The sequence below is a fragment of the Thalassophryne amazonica genome, chromosome 15 (genome assembly GCF_902500255.1).
Source record: "Thalassophryne amazonica chromosome 15, fThaAma1.1, whole genome shotgun sequence".
Lineage (NCBI taxonomy): Eukaryota > Metazoa > Chordata > Actinopteri > Batrachoidiformes > Batrachoididae > Thalassophryne > Thalassophryne amazonica.
Genome location: NC_047117.1, coordinates 1,031,038 through 1,054,531, shown reverse-complemented (window position 1 = coordinate 1,054,531; position 23,494 = coordinate 1,031,038). Strand labels below are relative to the sequence as shown.

General features: G+C 45.3%; 1 protein-coding gene and 1 long non-coding RNA gene across 2 annotated transcripts in view; both read right to left on the bottom strand.

Annotated features, from left to right (window-relative positions):
* Positions 1-23,494, bottom strand: part of LOC117527118 (son of sevenless homolog 1-like) — a 204,337-nt gene that overhangs the window by 53,671 nt on the left and 127,172 nt on the right. The window contains 2 exon segments of the mRNA XM_034189297.1: positions 9,295-9,457; positions 21,896-22,015. Coding sequence (XP_034045188.1) covers positions 9,295-9,457; positions 21,896-22,015 — 283 coding nt within the window.
* Positions 1,313-1,919, bottom strand: LOC117527119. Its single transcript, XR_004565443.1, has 2 exons — positions 1,642-1,919; positions 1,313-1,425 (listed from the first exon to the last, which is right to left on the bottom strand). It is a non-coding gene; the product is annotated as an uncharacterized LOC117527119 (long non-coding RNA).

The window sequence follows — 23,494 nt, the reverse complement described above, 5'->3', positions numbered from 1 at the left end:
AACCCAGATTTAGAAATTAGTGCAACACCCCGCCTTACTTCCTATCACGAGGGACGTGACTAAATGTATATGCTGGTGGGCAGGCCTCATTTAAAGGGAGGACAGCAGCAGGTTTAAACCAGGTTTCACATAACTCAATCATATCTAAGTGATGATCCATAATTAGATCATTAATCAACAGTGATTTTGAGGACAGTGATCTTATGTTAATGAGACCCAGACTAAGGACCTCAGTGGGGTTGACAATCGGAGTGTTTGGATTTAGGGGTGGTTCCAGAGTAGCATATATAAGATGCCTAGAAGAAGGTTTAGGTTTGTGAAGTTCCATGCTGGTTGAAGGTAGCAGACACAAAATCTTTGATATTGCTGGAACAACCACTGGGCCATCCTCAATTTCAACATCATCCAATGTAGTAATGGGTATTAAGTTTGCAAAGCATATCCCTCTATGCTTTTTATGGACACTTCTGCAGAAACAGGCCACAGTCTCAACCTGATGAATTACCCTCCCTGCTACATAACCTAAACTATCACCATAGTGGATATTCTCTTCTCTGCCTGTGATTGGAGAAATTGTGCACAGTGCATGTTTTTATATCCCCAGTAATACAGGTTCATGATAAAGTGGGACAGAGGAGGATTTTCTTTCACCAAATCATCAAATCTAGGCTTACATATCAGATGTACCTTCTGGCAAATTGTAGCTGAAGTTTCAGCTCTTCTTTTTAATAAAATCCTCCTCTACACCACTTCATCATGAACCTGTGTAACTGAGGATACACGTATTGACCACTTTCACCACACGCCAGGCGGGAGGAAGGCGGGAGGAAAGCCGCGGGTCATTGTGGTGAAGCTGCATTACTTCCAGGAGTGTGCGGAGATACTGGAGCGTGCACGCCATCATGGGCCGCTTCGATACAGAGAGGAGCCGGTCTTCATCGTCCCAGATTACACAGCTAGTGTGGCCAAAGCCCGAGCAGCTTTCACTGACTTCAAGAGGCTTCTTTGTAACAGGCGAGATGTTCGGTACGGACTGTTGTTCCCAGCTCGGCTCCGCATCACTTACAGTGAGGGCAACATGGAGTTCACGGATCTGAACGCCATGGAATATGTTCGGAAAAATATTATCTCTATGCTGAGCAGAGACGACGGGAAGCGAAATACCCATTCTCATCACATCTACAGGCTTCATTAACTTTTTTGAGCAAGTTTAGAGTCATCTTTGTTAAACTATTATTCAGTTTACCACTAATAACTATTTCTTAACTGACGAGCAAAACGGGAGCCCAGTGTAGTTGGTGGGTTTTTTTTCCCTCAATACAAGCACTAATGGGTGGATTTGTGTTTAAGAGTTGCTGTTATTATCTCCATGTTCATGTGGGAGATAGGGGTGGGGCTAAACCAGATCTGTTTATTTGTGGTGACCTTTATGTCAGATATAAGGGTGGGGCTAAACCGGATCTGTTTATTTGTGGTGACCTTTATGTCAGATATAGGGGTGGGGCTAAACCGGATCTGTTTATTTGTGGTGACCTTTATGTCAGGTATAGGGGTGGGGCTAAACCGGATCTGGTTATTTGTGGTGACCTTTATGTCAGGTATAGGGGTGGAGCTAAACCGGATCTGTTTATTTGTGGTGACCTTTATGTCAGGTATCTTTGGATTCATGTGCATCAGGTGATATATTGTTTTTCTGATCATGGCTGGTAATATGTAAAATACTAGTTATTCAAATGGCTGTCTAGTTAACTGTGTGAGCTGGAATGTAAAATCTCTTAATAGCCCATTAAAATTTTGTAAAATTATGAGTCATTTAAAGCAGCTGAGAGCGGATATTGCCTTTTTGCAAGAGACACACGTGTGCTCTGCTGATAGTGTGCTTCTAAGTAAAAAATGGTCTGGTCAGGTGTTTCAGTCTAAGTCCAGGGGAGCAGCCATCAGGATTAATCAGCAGGTACAGTTTACAGTGTCTAGTGTACACTCAGACACAGCTGGACGTTATGTTGTTGTCGTTGGTAAGTTATATACCCTCCCAGTGATTCTGGTATCATTTTATGCACCAAACTGGGACGATAATATATTTTTTAACTCCCTTTTCTCAAAGCTGCCAAATATATCATCACAGTCTTCTGATGGGTGGCGATATTAACTGTGTTCTTTCATCACTCGACCGTAGTGCTGTGGGGAAGATCAATTTGACCAAATCTGCTCATACAGTTAACTCCTTTCTAAAAACTTATGGCGTGGCTGATGTGTGGCGCTTTCGTAATCCTACCTCAAGAACATATTCATTCTTCTCCAATGTTCATAAGTCATACTCTCGGATTGATTATTTTTTCCTCGATAAGCATGTTCTGCCATTAGTGAGAGAGTGTGAATATGGAGCAATGGTCATATCAGATCATGGACCTCTCATTATGAAGCTGATGATCCCAGTAACACACTCTATCTACCGTCCCTGGCGCTTTAATTCGTTACTTCTGTCCCAGGAAGATTTTGTTCAGTTTATTATATCTGAAATCAAATTCTTTCTTGAAGCTAATCAAACACCAGGGATGCCACATTGTATTGTGTGGGAGACGTTGAAGGCCTATTTGAGGGGACAAATAATCTCTTACTGTGCTAATAAAAGAAAGACAAACTTGCTACGGTTACAACAGCTAACCGATGAGATATTACAATAAGATGCCGCACTCAGTCGCTCCCCCTCTCAAGATCTAGTGAAGAAACGTGTTTCACTCCAGACAGAATTTAATACTCTGTTAACACAGCAGGCTGAGTATTTAATATCTAAATCTAGACAGGGTCATTATGAACATGGTGAAAAGGCTGGTCGATTGCTTGCACATCAGCTACGCCAGCATTCAGCTTATCAAATTATTCCAAAAATAAATGATGATCAAGGCAAGGAATGTTGTGACAACGCTGAAATAAATTTGTGTTTTAGTCAATTTTACCGCGCCCTGTACACATCAGAATCACCAGTTGATTCATCTGAATTAGAAAAGTTTTTTAGCCACCTGGAGCTTCCCTCAGTAAATCCTGATTTGGTAAACGAGTTGGAGAGAGATATCACTGTGGCTGAAATTGTTGTAGCAATCGGAGATATGCAAAATGCAAAATCCCTGGGCCCGGATGGCTTTCCCACTTAGTTTTTAAAAACTTTTTCAGATCAGCTTTCCCCTCTTTTATTGTCAGTTTTTGAAGAATCATTTTCCTCTTCATTATTACCACTCTCTACACGGCAAGCTGTTATATCATTGCTACTGAAGAAAGATAGAGACCCCTTAAACTGTAGCTCATATCGCCCGATATCTCTCTTGAACACTGATGCAAAAATCCTGGCAAAGGTTTTAGCAAGGCTACTTGAATACGTGGTCCCTATGATTGTCTCATCTGACCAGACAGGGTTTGTAAAAAAACGTCAATCTTTTTTTAATATCAGGCGACTGTTTGATGTTTTATATACTTCTGCTCCACATGGTCATAAGAATGATGAAGTTGTACTTTCACTGGATGCTGATAAAGCATTTGATCGTGTGGAGTGGAGATTTCTCTTTAAGACCTTAGAGTCTTTTAAATTTGGCCCTAAATTTCGGTTGCGGGTAAAACTACTCTATTCATCACCAATGGCAGTGGTACGCACTAATAATAATATATCTGGCTATTTCAAATCACAACGTGGTACAAGACAGGGATGTCCACTCTCTCCATTGTTATTTGCAATCGCAATAGAACCACTGGCAGTAGCGCTACGTAACAACTTACTTATTAAGGGCATAAACCGGTTTGGCATGGAACATAAGGTTTCTTTATATGCAGATGATACCCTTTTATACATTTCAGATCCCCTCTCTAGTATTCCTGAACTACTTGCTTTGCTTCAAGAATTTGGGCGAGTATCTGGTTATAAGGTTAATCTCCAGAAGAGTGAGCTCATGCCTGTGTCTTCTTTAAATGCAAAACTTGAGGGCAATGACCCATTTAAAATTAACACTAAAAAATTTAAATATCTCGGCATTTGGGTAACACGAGGCTATAAGGAGCTTTACCAGGCTAATTATTCACCTCTTCTGGCAAATCTTAAGCATGATATCACCAGGTGGCAAACTCTACCTCTCTCTCTTGGGGGAAGGATTAATTCAATCAGAATGACAATATTACCTAAATTTTTGTATTTGTTTCAGAACTTGCCAATATTTTTGACAAAATCATTTTTTTTCAATTGGAATAGTCAGTTGTCCACATTTATTTGGAATAAACAGCACCCTCCAATTGGCAAAAGGATCTTACAGATGCCCCGTAGCCTTGGTGGTATGTCACTGCCCAATTTTATGTTTTATTACTGGGCAGCGAATATTAGAGCCTTATTATTTTGGTTAGAAACAGATAATCTCCCTAGTTAGGTGGCTCTGGAAAAAGCCTCGATCACATCTAGCTCTGCATCTGATTTACTTTGCTCTCAGTTACCATTTACAAATCCACTTTCAACCTATACCTGTAATCCTGTTGTTACTCACACACTGAAAATCTGGAATCAGTTCAGGAGGTCATGTCACTTTACAGAACTATTGTTTTTTGCCCCAGTGTCAAATAATCACGTTTGTCCCCTCTTTGACTGATGCAACTTTTAATATCTGGACTCTTAAAGGTGTGCATTCACTTTAGTCCTCCTGCACACTCATCACTGTCTCTACGGTGTGCCCCTCAACTTACCTCACTGAACTGCTCACACCACACACTTCCACTAGGACCCGGTCAGGCCAACAGCACTGTCTAGCCGTGCCCAGGACAAGGCTCAAGACCAGGGGTGACAGGGCCTTCTCAGTGGCTGCTCCCCGTCTATGGAACACCCTCCCAGACCATCTCAGGGCTCTACAGACGGTGAATGCTTTTAAAAAAGGACTCAAAACCTACCTTTTTACTCTGGCTTTTAGCTAAATAATTGCTACTGTTTTATCGCTCTTATTTTGATTTTATTGCTACTGTTTTATTGTTTTTACATTGATTTATAGTCTTTTGTGTTCTTCTATTTTATACTGTAGCACTTTGGGATTTGGTGTCAAATGTAAAGTGCATTATAAATAAAATTTATTATTATTATTACTTTACGATCTTTATGTAGATAATATCTTTGCCTCTTATGATCAGCTGGTACAGAAATTTGGTCTCCACTCTTCACATTTCTTTAAATATCTCCAAGTCAGACATTTTGTGAGGTCAAACTCTGTTAGTTTCCCTTTGTGTCCCTCTAAGAACTTGGTGGATTCGATTCTGGAGTGCAAAACTTTTCCAAAACGGACACTCAGCAGGATTTACAAACTGCTGAGCTATCACTATGAGATGAGTTTGGACTCCCTTAAACACAAATGGGAGCTGGACTTGGGTGAAACCATATCAGATTCAATGTGGGGAATCATTATCAAGAACATTTATTCATCTTCAATATCCAATCCAATCCAATCCAATCCACTTTATTTATAAAGCACATTTAAACAGACCCGAGTCTCCAAAGTGCTGCACAACAAAAGCATAGACACGGAAAATAGCAATAATAACAATAAAATAGATAAGATAATACATAAATAGATAAAACCATGATAAAAAAATAATTTCAATAAAATAAAAATAAAATAAGACACAAGGACCGTACAACTCACGCGGTGTTAAAAGCCAAAGAATAAAATGGGCCTTAAGACAGGACTTAAAACTACTCCACAGTGGGAGCAGATTGGACGTGTAGGGGCAGAGTGTTCTAGAGTCTGGGACCGACCACGGAGAAGGCTCTGTCCCCTCGAGTTTTAAGTCTCGTCCTAGGCACCATGAGCTGGGACTGGCCCTCGGACCTCAGAGCTCGTGCTGGAGTGTAGACCTGGAGGCAGTTGTATATTGTGGGGCCAGTCCATTCAGAGCTTTAAAAACAAACAAAAGTATCTTAAAATCAATTCTAAAACGTACAGGGAGCCAGTGCAGAGAAGCCAAAATTGGGGTAATATGCTCACGCTTTCTGGCCCCTGTTAAAAGTCGAGCCGCTGAATTCTGGACTAACTGCAGTCGGGAAAGTGTGTTATGGCTAATCCCCGAATAAAGTGCATTGCAGTAGTCTAAACGAGAAGAAATAAAAGCGTGCATGACTTGTTCAAACAATTTAAAAGGGATAAAAGGTTTCACTTTTGATAAAAGACGAAGGTAAAAAAAACCTCAATTTTAAAACTGCGTTAACCTGTTTATCAAATTTAAGATCACTGTCTATGGTGACACCAAGGCTGGTGACTTTGGGACACACAAAACTTTGGAGAGGTCCCAAGTCAAAGCGGGAATTGCCAAACAGAATTATCTCAGTTTTTCCCTCGTTAAGTTTTAAATAATTCTGTGCTAACCAAGCCTTGACATCACAGAGACAGTCGAGAAGGGGGGTCAGTGGTTATTCTTGACAATCGGCATGTAAATTTGGCAGTCATCAGCATAAAAATGGTATGATATGCCATGTTTTCTAAATATCTCCCCGAGTGGGAGGAGATACAGAGCAAAAAGAATTGGGCCTAAGATAGAACCCTGGGGGACACCGCACTGCAGGGGAGCAGAAGAGGAGCAGGAGTCCCCCAGCCTCATGGAGAAAGACCTCCCACTCCAGTAAGACTCAAACCACTTCAAAGCAATCCCCCTGACACCCACACAGGTTTCCAAGCGAGATAAGAGAGTTGCATGGTCCACTGTGTCAAAAGCAGCAGTCAGGTCTAAAAGCACTAAAATAGCAGAGCTTCCCGCATCAGCTATTAAAAACAGGTCATTAAAAACCTTAAGAAGTGCAGACTCTGTACTGTGAAACGTTTTGTAACCCGACTGAAATGGGTCTAAAATGCCATGTGCATCTAAAAACGGCTGAAATTGAGCAAGCACGCATTTCTCCAAGATCTTGGAACCCAAAGAAAGCTTAGAAATGGGCCGATAATTTGCTAAAGTCACAGGATCAAGGCCACGCTTCTTAATCAGAGGCTCAACAACAGCATTTTTACAAAAAGTGGGGACAGTGCCAGAGACCAGACTACTGTTTATTACCTCGCTCACAAAGGTGCCAGTGGTGCCCCAAACCTCTTTAAAAAAGCGAGGAGGAACTGGGTCTGTAGGACTAGTAGAGGCTTTGAGTTTACCTACAATCCCAGTAAGAACAGCAAGTGGCACAGGCTCAAACTGGCTAAATGCTGCCGTACATGCGTTAGCCCCTGGACCACAAGGTGAAGAGGGCAAAATATTGGTCCTTATCGCAGCAACCTTATCATTAAAAAAGGAGAGAAATCTCTCACAGGTTTCATTGGTTATTTCCAATGCAGTGGAAGGATTAGGATTAAAAATAGAGTTCACAGTTTTAAAAAGAACACAGGGTTTGTTAACACTGTTGGCGAATAAGTCGTCCATCGTCTGCATTGGTTTAAGGACAAACTGTCAAAGTTTAAACCTGACCTGGACCCGGCCTGCAACCGCTGTAAACAGTCCCCGGGCCTCACTGGTTCACACATTCTGGACCTGTCCAAAACGACATGGTTATTGGCAATCTGTTTTCAACACACTTTCTGCAATCTGTGGTAGGACTGTCCATCCATCTCCACTGACCTCTCTGTTTGGTGTCCCTCTGGAGGCCCTATTCAGTAAAAAACAGAAAGCTATGATTGCGTTTTGTTCTGTTGGCCAGGAGACTCATTCTCTGCCAATGGAAGGATCTACATCCACCTTCATATGGTCAATGGATGAGAGAAGTTATGTATCATATTCATTTGGAGAAGATCAGATATACTGTAAAAGGATCTGTCAAGGTTTATCTTGATACATGGCAGCCATTTCTGTTTTATTTTGAGAGTTTGCCTGCAGACGTTTTAGTTTAAATACTATCAGGGTCTGTGATGCATACTAACATACGGTACTTAAGATTGAGTTTGTGTGTCCTTAGATGCCTGTACAGTTTAGTTATTATTATAGTTGATCTGGTTTAGAAGGGGTGGGGCGGGAGGGTTATTTTAAGTTTGTGTTCTTTGTTTGTTTTGTGTGTAAAAATGGAAAAACTAATAAAAATACTTTGATCAAAAAAAAAAAAAAAATTAAAATGTGTGAAATACCAAGAGGCTGAATACTTTTGCAAGTCACTGTATGTCCTTTTTTTTTTTTTTTTTTTTACCTCAGAGTGCTTCATTCCAATATCACTGGCGCCGACATGAATAATTATGTGGCTATATCTAGTGTCATGTTCCTTTGGCTGTCTGCCTTTATGCACCGTCAGCACCCTAAGGTGAGAGGCAATGTCAGGTGCTCTGGCCCCAGGAATACATTTAACATCATCTGGCATCTGTCATCTAACCTTGTGGGTGATAGAATCCCCTATCACTAACGTTCAGTGTTCTGGCTTGCAGACAGGGGTCGAAGTCACACGTGGCTTTGGAAAGCTAACAACCGACATGTCCAAGGCTGACAAACGGTTGACAGTTCATAGTACTGACTGTAATCCGGGTACCTCAACCACGCACTAAGCCCTACGTGACTTCTTCCGCCTAACAACAGTTCGAAAGCCATAGTCTTTAGCCACCACTGCTAAGCTAATGCTAACAGAAGTGCTAGCAAGCCCGACACTAACCTTATCTGGAGTGCCTGTAATATCTAACTATCCACTCAACTAAGAAGCTGCTCTAGCTTACGGACACGGCTCTCGAAAAGAGCCACGCTATCTGTCAACACTGTACAAGATTTAGGTCGAGAGTAATGCAATTTGAAAATGCAAGTGTGAAGCCAAGGGTTAGCCTAAGCTAACCGCTAACTGAAGCGCTAACCACTCCTAAGATTCACACAGAAGGAAACTCAGAACTTCGTTTTTGTCTGTTTGTAACAGTGAAACTGAATGCTATTGTTTATCATTGTTTTTTTGTTTTCAAATTGTGTATATTTTTGAAGTATGTCGTGTCATTTCATTTAAGTGTTAATCCATTAAAACCAAAAACAGGAACAAAGTCCCTTCAGCTTCTCCCTTTTCATTCGGGGTCACCACAGCAGATCCAGTACGGATCTCAAAGTCGATTTGGCAGAAGTTTTACACCGGATGCCCTTCCTGACGCAACTCCACATAGACCATGGAGATTGGGCAGGGCTGGCCTTGAACCGGGAACCTTTTGCTCTGAAAACAAGTGCACTAACTGCTTGCCCGCCACACTGCCCCACTAAAGCAAAAAATACACATGAAAAAAGAAGAGGAAAAGGAAAAAAAAAAAAACAGTGAATTTTCACAGTAGTTTTGATGGATTAAGTTTGTACCTCAAAGGTGTGGTCCAGCCTGTAAACTGGTGATGAGTTCATGGCACTGACGACCTCTAGAACCCCGTTGAAGTTGTTGAGTTCCTGAAATACCTGCAGGATCTCAATGATACGAGCGACAACAGCAACTCTTTCTTCCAGGTTCTCTGTCTCCACAATACACCTGCAGAGGACAACAAACATCAGAGTGCATGTCCAGCAGGTGGACAGCCGGTGCCTGTGCTGGACTCACGCAGAGACAAGAGGAAGGTGGGACACTTGTTTTGTTCTCCATCACAAAGGAGTTAAAATGAAACATTCAACATGTTGTCACGTCTTTAACTCAAAAATACCCCTTCAACCACTCAGACATCTTTTATACACATTCCCTCCATGTCAAGGGCTCATAAGTAATTGGACAAACCCCTCCCTGGATCACTGCCTTGTGGAGGGTGGAGAAGTTTGTGTGCGCCAGCGATCCTGGGAGCAGTGTTGTCTGGAGTGGTACCTCCTTATAGACAAATTGGTGCCATATGGCAAGACAAAGGGCCACCCAACAGACCCGTGGTGAAGGACACACATAGGGATTGAGTCACCTCACCTGGATTAGGGATACTGGAGCCTCCTCCCTGTGCCAGGCCTGGGCTGGCCAGGTCGACAACTGCCCCTATCCACTGCCAGGTCAAATGACCGCATGGAACTTGACTCTTGGATGTGGAACGTTAGCTCTCTGGTGGAGAAGGAGCCTCAGCTTAAATTATAAATTAGACTTGTAAGCAGGTATACACGGAGACCAAGCCAGTACGTGGTCCACTTCCCCAGGCCCTGCAAGGACCATGTGACTCGTAACGATGCAGCTGTACAATGTGTACACCAATTTTACTGTTAAGAGAACTAACTTTAACTAAGACATCCATACTTTTCCAGTGCGTCCACTGAATGACAGCCTTTGCTCCCACCATGTGCATGAAGTGCTGTGCGTACAGGTAACTATGTTGGAGCGCAGTCTGACAGTCTATATTTGTCACTATTCAAAATCTAATGTTTCTTCATATCTGTTTAACCAAGTATTCTACCAAATAGCAACAACACTTATAAATATTATCTTTATATTTTCTGTATTATAGTGCCACCTGTAGGTGAATATGCAATTATTTGTATATGAGTTACGTCGAGATATTTATCATCCCTAAAATTTTCAGCTTGATAAGTTGTACATTATGAGCCACGCCCCTTTTAATGTCTTTTTACGTCTTATTTTGAAAATTTTTAAAAATAGTAAATTTCAGAAGAAATTAAACACTTCATTTCTGCATGAAAGAGAATATTTCTGTCAACTTTGGGGATAGTTGATGGAATATGTGGAAAGATATTCATTTTAATATGATTTTTCATATTTTGAAAAATATAGAATGACAGACTTCAAATGTAGCAAGTTCCATGTTTATAGGAGGTACTGTTGCAAAGATATATAAGACTTTGTGATACGACTGCTCCCTGCACTAGTTTCTCCACTATAGGCCATGAACCATGTGCAACACCTAGGGGGGCAACTCAAAACTGGTTTATTCTTGTATATAATGTGTCCCTGATTACAAATATCATTGTCCCCACGGGGGGGGGGGGGTTTGCACATGAATTTGTAAAGTGCACTTGATGAAAATACATGGTATTGAATGGTACAACTGTATGATGGTTAAATGTTTGCCTTTCCTTGCCATTAATGTACACTTGTTATAGGAAAATGTTCTTGTTATTTCAAACTGTTTTCTTATTTCTTAATTACTGGGAGGGGCAATCTCTTTAATTTGTAACGTGCATTTGATAAAAATGCAATGTAAATAACTACTTGAGACACAAACATACACATCTTATCAATTTCATGTTGCAGAAATGTTCACTGAGTACATATTATGTTAAGAAGTACTTTTGTCATTCTTTTTACCACAATCTTTTTCATCTTGTATGCAAATTCAGGATGGGGGGGGGGGGGGGGGCATCATATACCTCAAGTGGTAACGAGATTTCCAATTAAGGTTCCGTGAGGAAAACACATTTCACCATCATTTACCTTTATTTTGCTTATTTCTTACTACCACTTGACTTTTCTGTTCATACAGGTACCAAGACCCCAGGAACAATATGACAAGCCCGAACCCCAGGGATGGGACTGAATAAGATCCCAGGGAGAACATGATTCTACAATATACTCAACAAAAATATAAACGCAACACTTTTGGTTTTGCTCCCATTTTGTATGAGATGAACTCAAAGATCTAAAACTTTTTCCACATACACAATATCACCATTTCCCTCAAATATTGTTCACAAACCAGTCTAAATCTGTGATAGTGAGCACTTCTCCTTTGCTGAGATAATCCATCCCACCTCACAGGTGTGCCATATCAAGATGCTGATTAGACACCATGATTAGTGCACAGGTGTACCTTAGACTGTCCACAATAAAAGGCCACTCTGAAAGGTGCAGTTTTATCACACAGCACAATGCCACAGATGTCGCAAGATTTGAGGGAGCGTGCAGTTGGCATACTGACAGCAGGAATGTCAACCAGAGCTGTTGCTCGTGTATTGAATGTTCATTTCTCTACCATAAGCCGTCTCCAAAGGCGTTTCAGAGAATTTGGCAGTACATCCAACCAGCCTCACAACCGCAGACCACGTGTAACCACACCAGCCCAGGACCTCCACATCCAGCATGTTCACCTCCAAGATCGTCTGAGACCAGCCACTCGGACAGCTGCTGAAACAGTCGGTTTGCATAACCAAAGAATTTCTGCACAAACTGTCAGAAACCGTCTCAGGGAAGCTCATCTGCATGCTCGTAGTCCTCATCGAGGTCTCGACCTGACTCCAGTTCGTCGTCGTAACCGACTTGAGTGGGCAAATGCTCACATTCGCTGGTGTTTGGCACGCTGGAGAGGTGTTCTCTTCATGGATGATGCGAAGGAGATGTGTTGCACTGCATGAGGCAAATGGTGGTCACACCAGATACTGACTGGTATCCCCCCCCCAATAAAACAAAACTGCACCTTTCAGAGTGGCCTTTTATTGTGGGTAGTCTAAGGCACACCTGTGCACTAATCATGGTGTCTAATCAGCATCTTGATATGGCACACCTGTGAGGTGGGATGGATTATCTCAGCAAAGGAGAAGTGCTCACTATCACAGATTTAGACTGGTTTGTGAACAATATTTGAGGGAAATGGTGATATTGTGTATGTGGAAAAAGTTTTAGATCTTTGAGTTCATCTCATACAAAATGGGAGCAAAACCAAAAGTGTTGCGTTTATATTTTTGTTGAGTATATGTAAAACATGTCTGCATAAACATGCTACCCATCCATTATTCTCTAGTTTCTATAAGCATTTATGTGTAATTGTTTTACATGTATAGAACATCATGAATCTAACATTTCAATTAAAATACATCTGTCTACATTACATGCGATGACACAGGTCATATGGGAGAGGGATCATTGCTGGCCTCAAGTGGACAAGTTTAATTTGACAATAACAATTAAAATAAAATACGATTTAAAAAAATACTAGTAATAATAATAATAGTAATAGTAATAAGGGATAGTTGGCTGGATGTCAAATCATGTACATATTGTATACCAGTAAATAGCCACCAAATCAGAAGAGTAAATTCAAAAATATCATTCTTTGCTCTGAAATGGCTTTTAGCCAATGGGAAGACAGCATTCATGTCTACTGAATGTTAAAAATAAATACCATGGCAATAATTTAGTAGAAATCACAAGCACATGTCACTTACATATTTATAACAATAACAACAAAATAATTCAGTCTAACCAGGTTCCAACAAGTGAAATGTAACTTGAAGTGATCATCGTTTCTTAACCCACATAACTTACGTATGTCAGATGTGGTTGGTACTATTTTTTTAATCAACAATTTAATATTTACAAAATGATGTACAAAACTGATCATATGGCATAACTTCGCACTGCCACTGGAATGAATAGAGATTGTTGGGAAGGTGTCGTAGCACGGACCCACAACAGGGGGCGCAAATGAACGGACAATGAATAAGCCAAAAAGTAACAATTTAATGTTGTGATAATACACAACTAAATTCACAGAAATCTGCACAGTCAATTGACACCAGGTGACGTGTGGGCAGGCTCGAAGATAGAAGACCCCCGACGAGAGAGAAGCCGCGTCCCACACGGCTTCCACCACCAACGGTCTGAAGAACACCAGAGCCGCCAAGTCCCGAGTCCCCAGGTGGCCTCTTTCTTCGGCTGTCGACCCTGGTACTGCTGGCAGAAAGCAGAGATAAGATGAATGAGTGTGAGTCCGCACACTCAGTAATCCACAGTCCATACACAGTTAGGAGGGAGCACCTCCACCTCCAATCACACACTCGTGCAGCTCCTGGTTAACCACTTATCTGGGTTGGGGTGTGAGGTGAAGCCGTCGCTGTCACACCAAACGCCAATTCCCCAGACAAGCCAACACTCCAGGAAAACGGCTGCAACAGAAGTTCAGGTTATTACACACAAAGTGTCAGTCAGCAGAGAAATTACCTCTTCAGTAGTTGCGATTTCTCGGCGAGGAGGTGGAGTTGCAGTCCGGCTTTTATGGTGGTGATGATGATGATGAACGAGTGACAGCTGGTGCAGAGGATGAATGACAGCTGTCACTTCTTCTGGGTCTGGCACCCTCTCGTGCTTGGAGCCCGCACTCCAAGCAGGGCGCCCTCTGGTGGTGGTGGGCCAGCAGTACCTCCTCTTCAGCGGCCCACATAACAGGACCCCCCCCCCTCAACGGGCGCCTCCTGGCGTCCGACCAGGCTTGTCCGGATGTCTTGTGTAGAAATCGGCCAGGAGGGCTGGGTCCAGGATGAAGCTCCTCTTCACCCAGGAGCGTTCTTCAGGTCCATACCCCTCCCAGTCCACCAGATATTGGAACCCCCGGCCCTTACGACGGACGTCCAGGAGCCTGCGGACTGTCCAGGCAGGCTCCCCGTCAATGAGCCGGGCAGGAGGCGGCGTAGGTCCCGGAGCACAGAGGGGCGAGGTGTGGTGTGGCTTTAGACGGGAAACATGAAAACAGGGTGAATCCGCAGTGAAGCCGGGAGTTGGAGCTTCACTGCGGCCGGGTTGATGATCTTGAGAACACGGAATGGACCAATGAACCTGTCTTCAGTTTCGGGGAGTCGACACACAGAGGGATGTCCTTGGTCGACAGCCACACCTCCTGCCCGGGCTGGTATGTGGGGGCCGGGGAACGCCGGCGGTCCGCATGGGCCTTGGCCCTCGTCCGGGCCTTTAACAGGGCAGAGCGGGCGGTCCGCCACACCCGGCGGCACCTCCAGAGGTGGGCCTGGACCGAGGGCACACCGACCTCTCCCTCCACCAGCGGGAACAATGGGGGCTGGTACCCCAAACATGCCTCAAAAGGGGAGAGGCCGGTAGCAGACGAAACTTGGCTGTTATGAGCATACTCGATCCAGGCCAGATGGTGATTCCAGGCCGCCGGGTGCGCGGAGGTGACGCAGCGAAGGGCCTGCTCCAGCTCCTGGTTAGCCCGCTCTGCCTGGCCGTTTGTCTGGGAGTGGTACCCGGACGAGAGACTCACGGTGGCCCCCAGCTCCTTACAGAAACTCTTCCACAAGAGAACTGGGGACCACGATCTGAAACAATGTCCGATGGTATCCCATGCAGCCGCATGACGTGGTGGACCAGGAGGTCTGCCGTCTCCTGGGCCATCGGGAGCTTCGGGAGGGCCACGAAGTGGGCCGCCTTGGAGAACCGGTCGACTATCGTGAGAATTACGGTGTTGCCCTGGGACGGCGGGAGGCCCGTGATGAAGTCCAGGCCGATGTGAGACCAGGGGCGATGAGGCACCGGCAGGGGTTGGAGGAGTCCCGAAGTCCTCCGATGGTCTGCCTTGCCCCTGGCGCAGAGGGTACAGGCCTGGACGTAGTCCCGGACGTCGGTTTCCAGGGACGCCCACCAGAAGCGCTGCTGGACTACTGCCACGGTCCTACGCACTCCGGGATGACAGGACAGCTTGGACCCGTGACAGAAGTCCAATACGGCAGCTCTTGCCTCTGGTGGGACGTACAGTCTGTTCTTGGGGCCGGCCCCCGGGTCCGGGCTCCTTGCCAGGGCCTCCCGGACGGTCTTCTCCACGTCCCAGGTGAGGGAGGCCACGACAGTGGACTTGGGGATGATGGTCTCGGTGGGGTTCGACAGCCCCGCTTTGGCTTCTTCTTCGTGCACCCGGGACAATGCATCTGATTTTTGGTTCTTGGTCCCGGGGCGGTACGTGATCCGGAAGCCAAAGCGCCCGAAGAACAGAGACCAGCGGGCTTGCCTGGGGTTCAGCCGCTTGGCGGTCCGGATGTACTCCAGGTTCCGATGGTCCGTGAAAACCGTGAAAGGCAACGATGCCCCCTCCAGCAGGTGTCTCCACTCTTCAAGAGCCTCCTTCACCGCGAGGAGCTCCCAATTGCCGACGTCATAGTTCCGTTCAGCTGGGGTCAACCTGCGGGAAAAATAGGCACAAGGATGGAGAACCTTATCAGCCTCCACGCTCTGGGACAGCACGGCTCCTATCCCTGAGTCAGAGGCGTCCACTTCCACTATGTACTGGCGATCAGGATCAGGCTGCACCAGAACTGGTGCAGTCGAGAACCGGCGTTTCAACTCCTGGAACGCGGCTTCGCACCGATCCGACCAGGCGAAGGGGACCTTGGTGGAGGTCAGGGCAGTCAGGGGGCTAACTACCTGACTGTAACCTTTAATGAACCTCCTGTAGAAATTTGCAAAGCCGAGGAACTGCTGCAATTTCCTGCGGCTTGTTGGTTGGGGCCAATCTCTCACCGCCGCAACCTTGGCCGGATCAGGGGCGACGGAGTTGGAGGAGATGATGAACCCCAGGAAGGACAAAGAAGTGCGGTGGAACTCGCACTTCTCGCCCTTCACAAACAGCCGGTTCTCCAACAACCGCTGTAGGATCTGACGTACATGCTGGACATGGGTCTCAGGGTCCGGGGAAAAGATGAGTATATCGTCCAGATATACGAAGACGAACCGATGCAGGAAGTCCCGCAAGACGTCATTTACCAAAGCTTGGAACGTCGCGGGGGCGTTAGTGAGGCCGAATGGCATGACCAGGTACTCAAAGTGACCTAATGGGGTGTTAAATGCCGTCTTCCATTCGTCTCCCTTCCGGATTCAAACCAGGTGGTACGCGTTTCTAAGATCCAATTTGGTGAAAATTTGGGCTCCATGCAGGGGCGTAAACACTGAATCCAACAGAGGTAACGGGTATCGGTTGCGAACCGTGATCTCGTTCAGCCCTCTGTAAGCGCAACGTTATTCCAGCTGGACCTCGCTGCCGCGAAGCGGAAGTCGACTGCATACTCGGCTGCGCTGCGGCGCCCCTGTCTCATTGACAGCAGCACGCTCGAAGCAGTCTCGCCTCTGTTGGGATGGTCAAAAACTTGATTGAACTCCCGTATAAACTCAGCATAAGACGTTAGGAGCCGTGAATTCTGCTCCCAAAGCGCCGTAGCCCAGGCGCGTGCCTCTCCTCCTCGAAGCAGACTAATAACATAAGCCACCCGGCTGGCGTCTGACTCGTAACATGACAGAGCGCTGTGAAAAGACGAGCGAACATTGCATGAGGAAATCTGCGCACTGTCTCAACACAGCCTCCGTACGGTTCCGGAGGGCTTATGTATGCTTCAGGGGACGGTGGGGGGGGGGGGGGGGTCGTTGAACGACCAGTGGAACGTCTGTTACAGGCCCAGCCAGAGGAGTGGCTGCAGCAGCGCCATGATCGCGCGCTTCCACCCTGGCGGTGAGAGCCTCCACCCTCCGGTTAAGGAGAACATTCTGCTCGGCCACTAAATCCAGCCGAGCTGTGAAGGCGGTTAAGATTTGCTGCAGCTCACTCAACACGCCTCCCGCTGACGCCTGCGCTCCTGGCTCTTTCATTGGCCGTTCAAGCTCGGGTTGACGCCCCTCGGAATCCATGACGATGGCCGAGAAATCCTGTTGGGAAGGTGTCGTAGCACGGACCCACAACAGGGGGCGCAAATGAACGGACAATGAATAAGCCAAAAAGTAACAATTTAATGTTGTGATAATACACAACTAAATTCACAGAAATCTGCACAGTCAATTGACACCGGGTGACGTGTGGGCAGGCTCGAAGATAGAAGACCCCCGACGAGAGAGAAGCCGCGTCCCAATTATCAATCAATCAATCAACTTTTTTCTTATATAGCGCCAAATCACAACAAAACAGTTGCCCAAGGCGCTCCATATTGTAAGGCAGGCCATACAATAATTATGAAAAACCCCAACGATCAAAACACCCCTATGAGCAAGCACTTGGCCACAGTGGGAAGGAAAAACTCCCTTTAACAGGAAGAAACCTCCAGCAGAACCAGGCTCAGGGAGGGGCAGTCTTCTGCTGAGACTGGTTGGGGCTGAGGGAAAGAACCAGGAAAAAGACATGCCGAGAAGGGGGGCAGAGATCGATCACTAATGATTAAATGCAGAGTGATGCATACGGAGCAAAAAGAGAAAGAAACAGTGCATCATGGGAACCCCCCCCACGTCTACGTCTAAAGCAGCATAACCAAGGGATGGTCCAGGGTCACCCGATCCAGCCCTAACTATAAGCCTTAGCGAAAAGGAAAGTTTTAAGCCTAATCTTAAAGTAGAGAGGGTATCTGTCTCCCTGATCTGAATTGGGAGCTGGTTCCACAGGAGAGGAGCCTGAAAGCTGAAGGCTCTGCCTCCCATTCTACTCTTACAAACCCTAGGAACTACAAGTAAGCCCGCAGTCTGAGAGCGAAGCGCTCTAATGGGGTAATATGGTACTACGAGGTCCCTAAGATAAGATGGGACCTGATTATTCAAAACCTTATAAGTAAGAAGAAGAATTTTAAATTCTATTCTAGAATTAACAGGAAGCCAATGAAGAGAGGCCAACACGGGTGAGATATGCTCTCTCCTGCTAGTCCCCGTCAGTACTCTAGCTGCAGCATTCTGAACCAACTGAAGGCTTTTTAGGAACTTTTAGGACAACCTGATAATAATGAATTACAATAGTCCAGCCTAGAGGAAATAAATGCATGAATTAGTTTTTCAGCATCACTCTGAGACAAGACCTTTCTGATTTTAGATATTGCGTAAATGCAAAAAGGCAGTCCTACATATTTGTTTAATATGCGCTTTGAATGACATATCCTGATCAAAAATGACTCCAAGATTTCTCACAGTATTACTAGAGATCAGGGAAATGCCATCCAGAGTAACGATCTGGTTAGACACCATGCTTCTAAAATCCCACACGGCTTCCACCACCAACGGTCTGAAGAACACCGGAGCCGCCAAGTCCCGAGTCCCCAGGTGGCCTCTTTCTTCGGCTATCGACCCTGGTTCTGCTGGCAGAAAGCAGAGATAAGATGAATGAGTGTGAGTCCGCACACTCAGTAATCCACAGTCCATACACAGTTAGGAGGGAGCACCTCCACCTCCAATCACACACTCGTGCAGCTCCTGGTTAACCAGTTATCTGGGTTGGGGTGTGAGGTGAAGCCGTCGCTGTCACACCAAACGCCAATTCCCCAGACAAGGCAACACTCCAGGAAAATGGCTGCAACAGAAGTTCAGGTTATTACACACAAAGTGTCAGTCAGCAGAGAAATTACCTCTTCAGTAGTTGCGATTTCTCGGCGAGGTGGTGGAGTTGCAGTCCGGCTTTTATGGTGGTGATGATGATGATGAACGAGTGACAGCTGGTGCAGAGGATGAATGACAGCTGTCACTTCTTCTGGGTCTGGCGCCCTCTCGTGCTTGGAGCCCGCACTCCAAGCAGGGCGCCCTCTGGTGGTGGTGGGCCAGCAGTACCTCCTCTTCAGCGGCCCACATAACAGAGATAGGGATTTCAGTTTTATGTTAGTGTTACAAGGACTATACGAGGTCTGTTAGAAAAGTAACGGACCTTTTTATTTTTTGCAATAAACTTATGGATTTGAATCGTGTGATTGCATCAGACAAGCTTGAACCTTCGTGCACATGCGTGAGTTTTTCACGCCTGTCGGTTGCGTCATTCCCCTGTGAGCAGGCTTTGAGCACTGGTCCTCCCCCCTCGACAGATTTCATTGTGAGGAAAAATGTCTGAACGGCTGGAGCAGCGCTGCATCAAATTTTTCCAGAAACTGTGAGAGACAGGCAGGTGGACACCATTCGGAAAATTCAGATGACTTTCAGGGACGATTTTATGGGGATCACACAGATTAAGGACCATTACAACCAGTTTAAAGACGGTGCACAATGTGCGGATGGTGCGCCGCGCTCCGAGCGGCCATCAACAGGCTGAAACGACCAGATCATTTCCAAACTGAACGCTGTGTTGATCCGGGACGTCGTCTGACTACCACAGAAATGGCAAGAGAGGTGCACATAGCACTTTTCCGGCACATTCCACTGTTAAAGGAGATTTGTCATGAAAACAGGAGCGGAGGAATTCGCTACAGAGCTGCTAATGGCGGCAGAACGAAAGCACCTCCATGTTGGTCTCACAGAACATGTGACATGCTCAGCTCTTCGACAGTTTCTCAGATACTCACTCGACTGAAAGCCACCCAAAGTCATCTGAATCTTCCGAATGGTGGAAGAGCTGGGCATGTCTCGTGAGACTTCCAACACGGAGGTGCTTTTGTTCCGCGCCATGAGCGGCTCCGTCCTGACGTGCAAATTCCGCCGCACGTCTTTCATGACAAAATCTCCTTTAACAGTGGAATGTGCAGGAAAAGTGCTATGTCCAAGTGCTAGTCAGACAATGTCCCGGATCAACACAGCATTCAGTTTGGAAATGATCTGGTCTGGCTATGATCTGGCTTTCAGCCTGTCGATGGCCGCTCGGAGCGCAGCGCGCCCTCCTCCATTGTGCGCCGTCTTTAATCCAGTTGACCACTCCTCCCACAAGGCGTGCTCACAGGCGAATGACGCAACCGACAGGCGTGAAAAAATTCACGCATGCGCACAAAGGTTCAAGCTTGGCTGATGCAATCACACGTGATTCAAATCCATATGGTTATTGCAAAAAATAAAAAGGTCCGTTACTTTTCTAACAGACCTCATATATTGATATCTTGGTTTTTTTTTCTTCTTTTTTTTTACAGCTTGAGAATGCTGTATTATGTCACAGAAACATGATAGCATGGTGATAGTACAGCGATGTTGATTGGTGTATTTAGTGAAACTACAGCATCGACTTCGTGAGCATTAAATACCATATCGCTGATTGGATTATTTTTATCACGTGAATAGACTGGTCCACGACATTTACAGTTGCAAAAGTCATCCAAAATATTGGTATTTTTCTCTTTCATGAGCACTTATTTGGATTGGGGATAAACACTCTGTTAGTTTATAGTATTTCTGATATTATCGATCAAGAATTAAGTTGCCCCAAAGATGTTGCATGAACAAACGACCGTATTGTGGCCTACTATTTCTTAGGGAGGTTTAAGTCTATCAAGGTCATGTTTATAAATTCTAGTCCTGACTGTCATTACACTCTATATGCAAAGCTTGGTATTGATCAGAAAAAAAACATCTGGGTTATGTTGCATAAAGTGTTTTGCACATTTTGCTAATTTGTGAAAAAAAAAAAAATCTTGGTGCAAATGGGCCTGGTGACTGAATGTGTAATGCCGCGTTCACACCGGACGCCATGCGAGCAACAGCGGCAACAGGTAGCCATGTAATCCCTATGGAAGGACGCACTGTGGTGCCACAAAAGTTCAAGCCATGCAACGCGATGCAAATTAAGCAACGCGAATTAAGCGATTCTGAGTGATTGGCGCGTTTGTGCCACGATATCGCATCGCGTCGCCCTCCTCCCCAAGTTGAAAAATCTGAACATTTTGAACTGGATATGTAGTGATGTGGAGATGTCTGGAGTTTATACTTGATGTGAACATGTCCTGTCTCTGGCAGCCAGCCTGTGAGCAGGACTTATGCCCCTTTTGTCCTTTATTTCACAATTATGACAGAGTTTGAGGGGAGAGAGAGCGAGGAACTGCAGCAGCAGCCAGTGTTTTTTTCTTTGCCAACAGAGCAGGTCCTCAAACTGGGTCCTGGAGAGGCAGAAATACTGCTGAAAGTGACCGTCATCCAGATGCAGCTCCTGCAGCAAATGATGAATTTGTGGCGTCCGGTGTGAACGCGGCTCAAGCAGAGAGACACACCGGACGATGGTGGCACATCCATCGCCAGGTGAGGGATGCGAATTTGTGGTGTTGCGTGGTGTGCGGTATGAATGCGGCATAAGGCATCTGACTGTGCGATGTACAGTTTGGGAGTTAGAGGCCAAAATGCAAATGTGTTGCTAACGTGCACCTATGGGCGAATTTGTTTCCATCTTTTGTGTGTGAGTCATGTGTAGGGTTTCAGGATACCCTGGGAAGAGTTACAGGACTTGGCCAAGGATAGGGAAGTGTGGGATGAGCTGTTTGGTTTGCTGTCACCATGACCCGCACACAGATAAGCGGTAGAAAATTAATGAATGAATAAATATCAGCATTATTTTCATAGTCTTACTTTTCAAACCATAGGGTGAGGTTGGTGGTATGTCTGATCATTCTCAGCAGGTTGGGTGAGTGAATCTCTTTATCTTCTTTGGTCCAGACGCTACCCACCAATTCAGACGGCTGCACAGCCCTGCAGGAAGCACAACAGGCAAACAAAGAAGTGTATATTTTCTCTCTTCATGTTTGTGTCTGAGCGCATCAAAGAGGTTTGTTGTGACCAAATCACCAAACCTGAACCCTCCTCTTACTCGACACCTTTTGCACAGTCATGATGAGGACTGGGTATTGAACCGTTTGGGGGGTATCGTTAAGAAATGATTTGACCCATCAATATCGATAGTCTTTTTGCTTAACGATTCCCTTATCGGTCCTTCAGAGTGGTTGTTTTTGTGGGCGTTTGTCAGGAAAATCATTTCTCTACGTTGATTACAGACCCTGCAGCGGCTCTGTAATCAACCGCTTCTTCAGCGGCTGTTCTTGAAGCTTGAAGCAACGAAGCAGTGCTCCGATCCGCTGCATCGTTGGTTCTTTGAATCGTTGCTTTTCAGAAGTGGCAAATCCGCTTCTTAACCCCTCTCAAAGCCATTTAAAGATGTCAATCGTGAGTCACTTTTGTGTGGATTAAAGTCACTAACTGGGACTCCTGTCTTGTTGCAGTCAAGAAAAGAGAATCGTCCTCCATTCCGTTGGCACAGCTCCAAACGCTGCACCGTTCTCTGCCAAGTCAAGTTAGAGTCCGACCGGAATTAGTAACTTCAAAACGAATCGCCACTTTAAATAAAATGACACCTCTTTCCAAACACTGTAATACAGACAATTAACTACAATCGACTAAAATGTTTTTTCCTCCCAAAATGAGACGTCCTGCATTCTTTATAAATTACATCCTAATGTTCAGCACAGCCAGCTGCAAGGGCTCAGCTCAGAGGTATGGAAATACATTCATGCCAATAATGCCTGAAAGGAAATGCTTTTGACAAAAACTACAGATTTTGTTTATTTCTATTTATATCCAGAGATCAAGGATCCACCACGTAGAGTTTATTATGTCCAGAGTTTAAGGATCCAGTGACCAATTTCATATTTATTTATGATGTTGACATAGAAAACCTGAAAAGCGTACTTTTAGTACACAGAAAATTTGCAAGAGGTATCAATATCAGCCTGGGGAACACTGGTTGTTTCTTTTCTCATCTCACAAAGACAATAAACTGCTTTTCACAGGACTGAAGCATGATCCATTCCCTTCCCCCACCCCCTCCCTCCCCATCAATACCTCCCCTTTCCGGCGCCCACCAACGTCATTCCTTCAGGGCCTGTCACAGTGGCGTATTCGTAGAGCAGTTCATTACAGCGTATCGTCTATGCTGTAATGAGCAGCTCTCCGCCAACTTCACAAGGAGTTTTTTCTCAATACGCAGCAGTATGCTGAGGGCTACGCGCGTAGGACGGAAGAAATTAAACCTATTTAATTTTCTTCGGCGTACAGCACAGCATGGAGCCTTCACGCGAGTACACGCAGCGCTGTGCTACTGTCCGCTACTGTGAGCCCACCCACGGTTCAACACGGTACTGTGCGCCACTTCACATCTCCCTGTTGTTCTTCTGG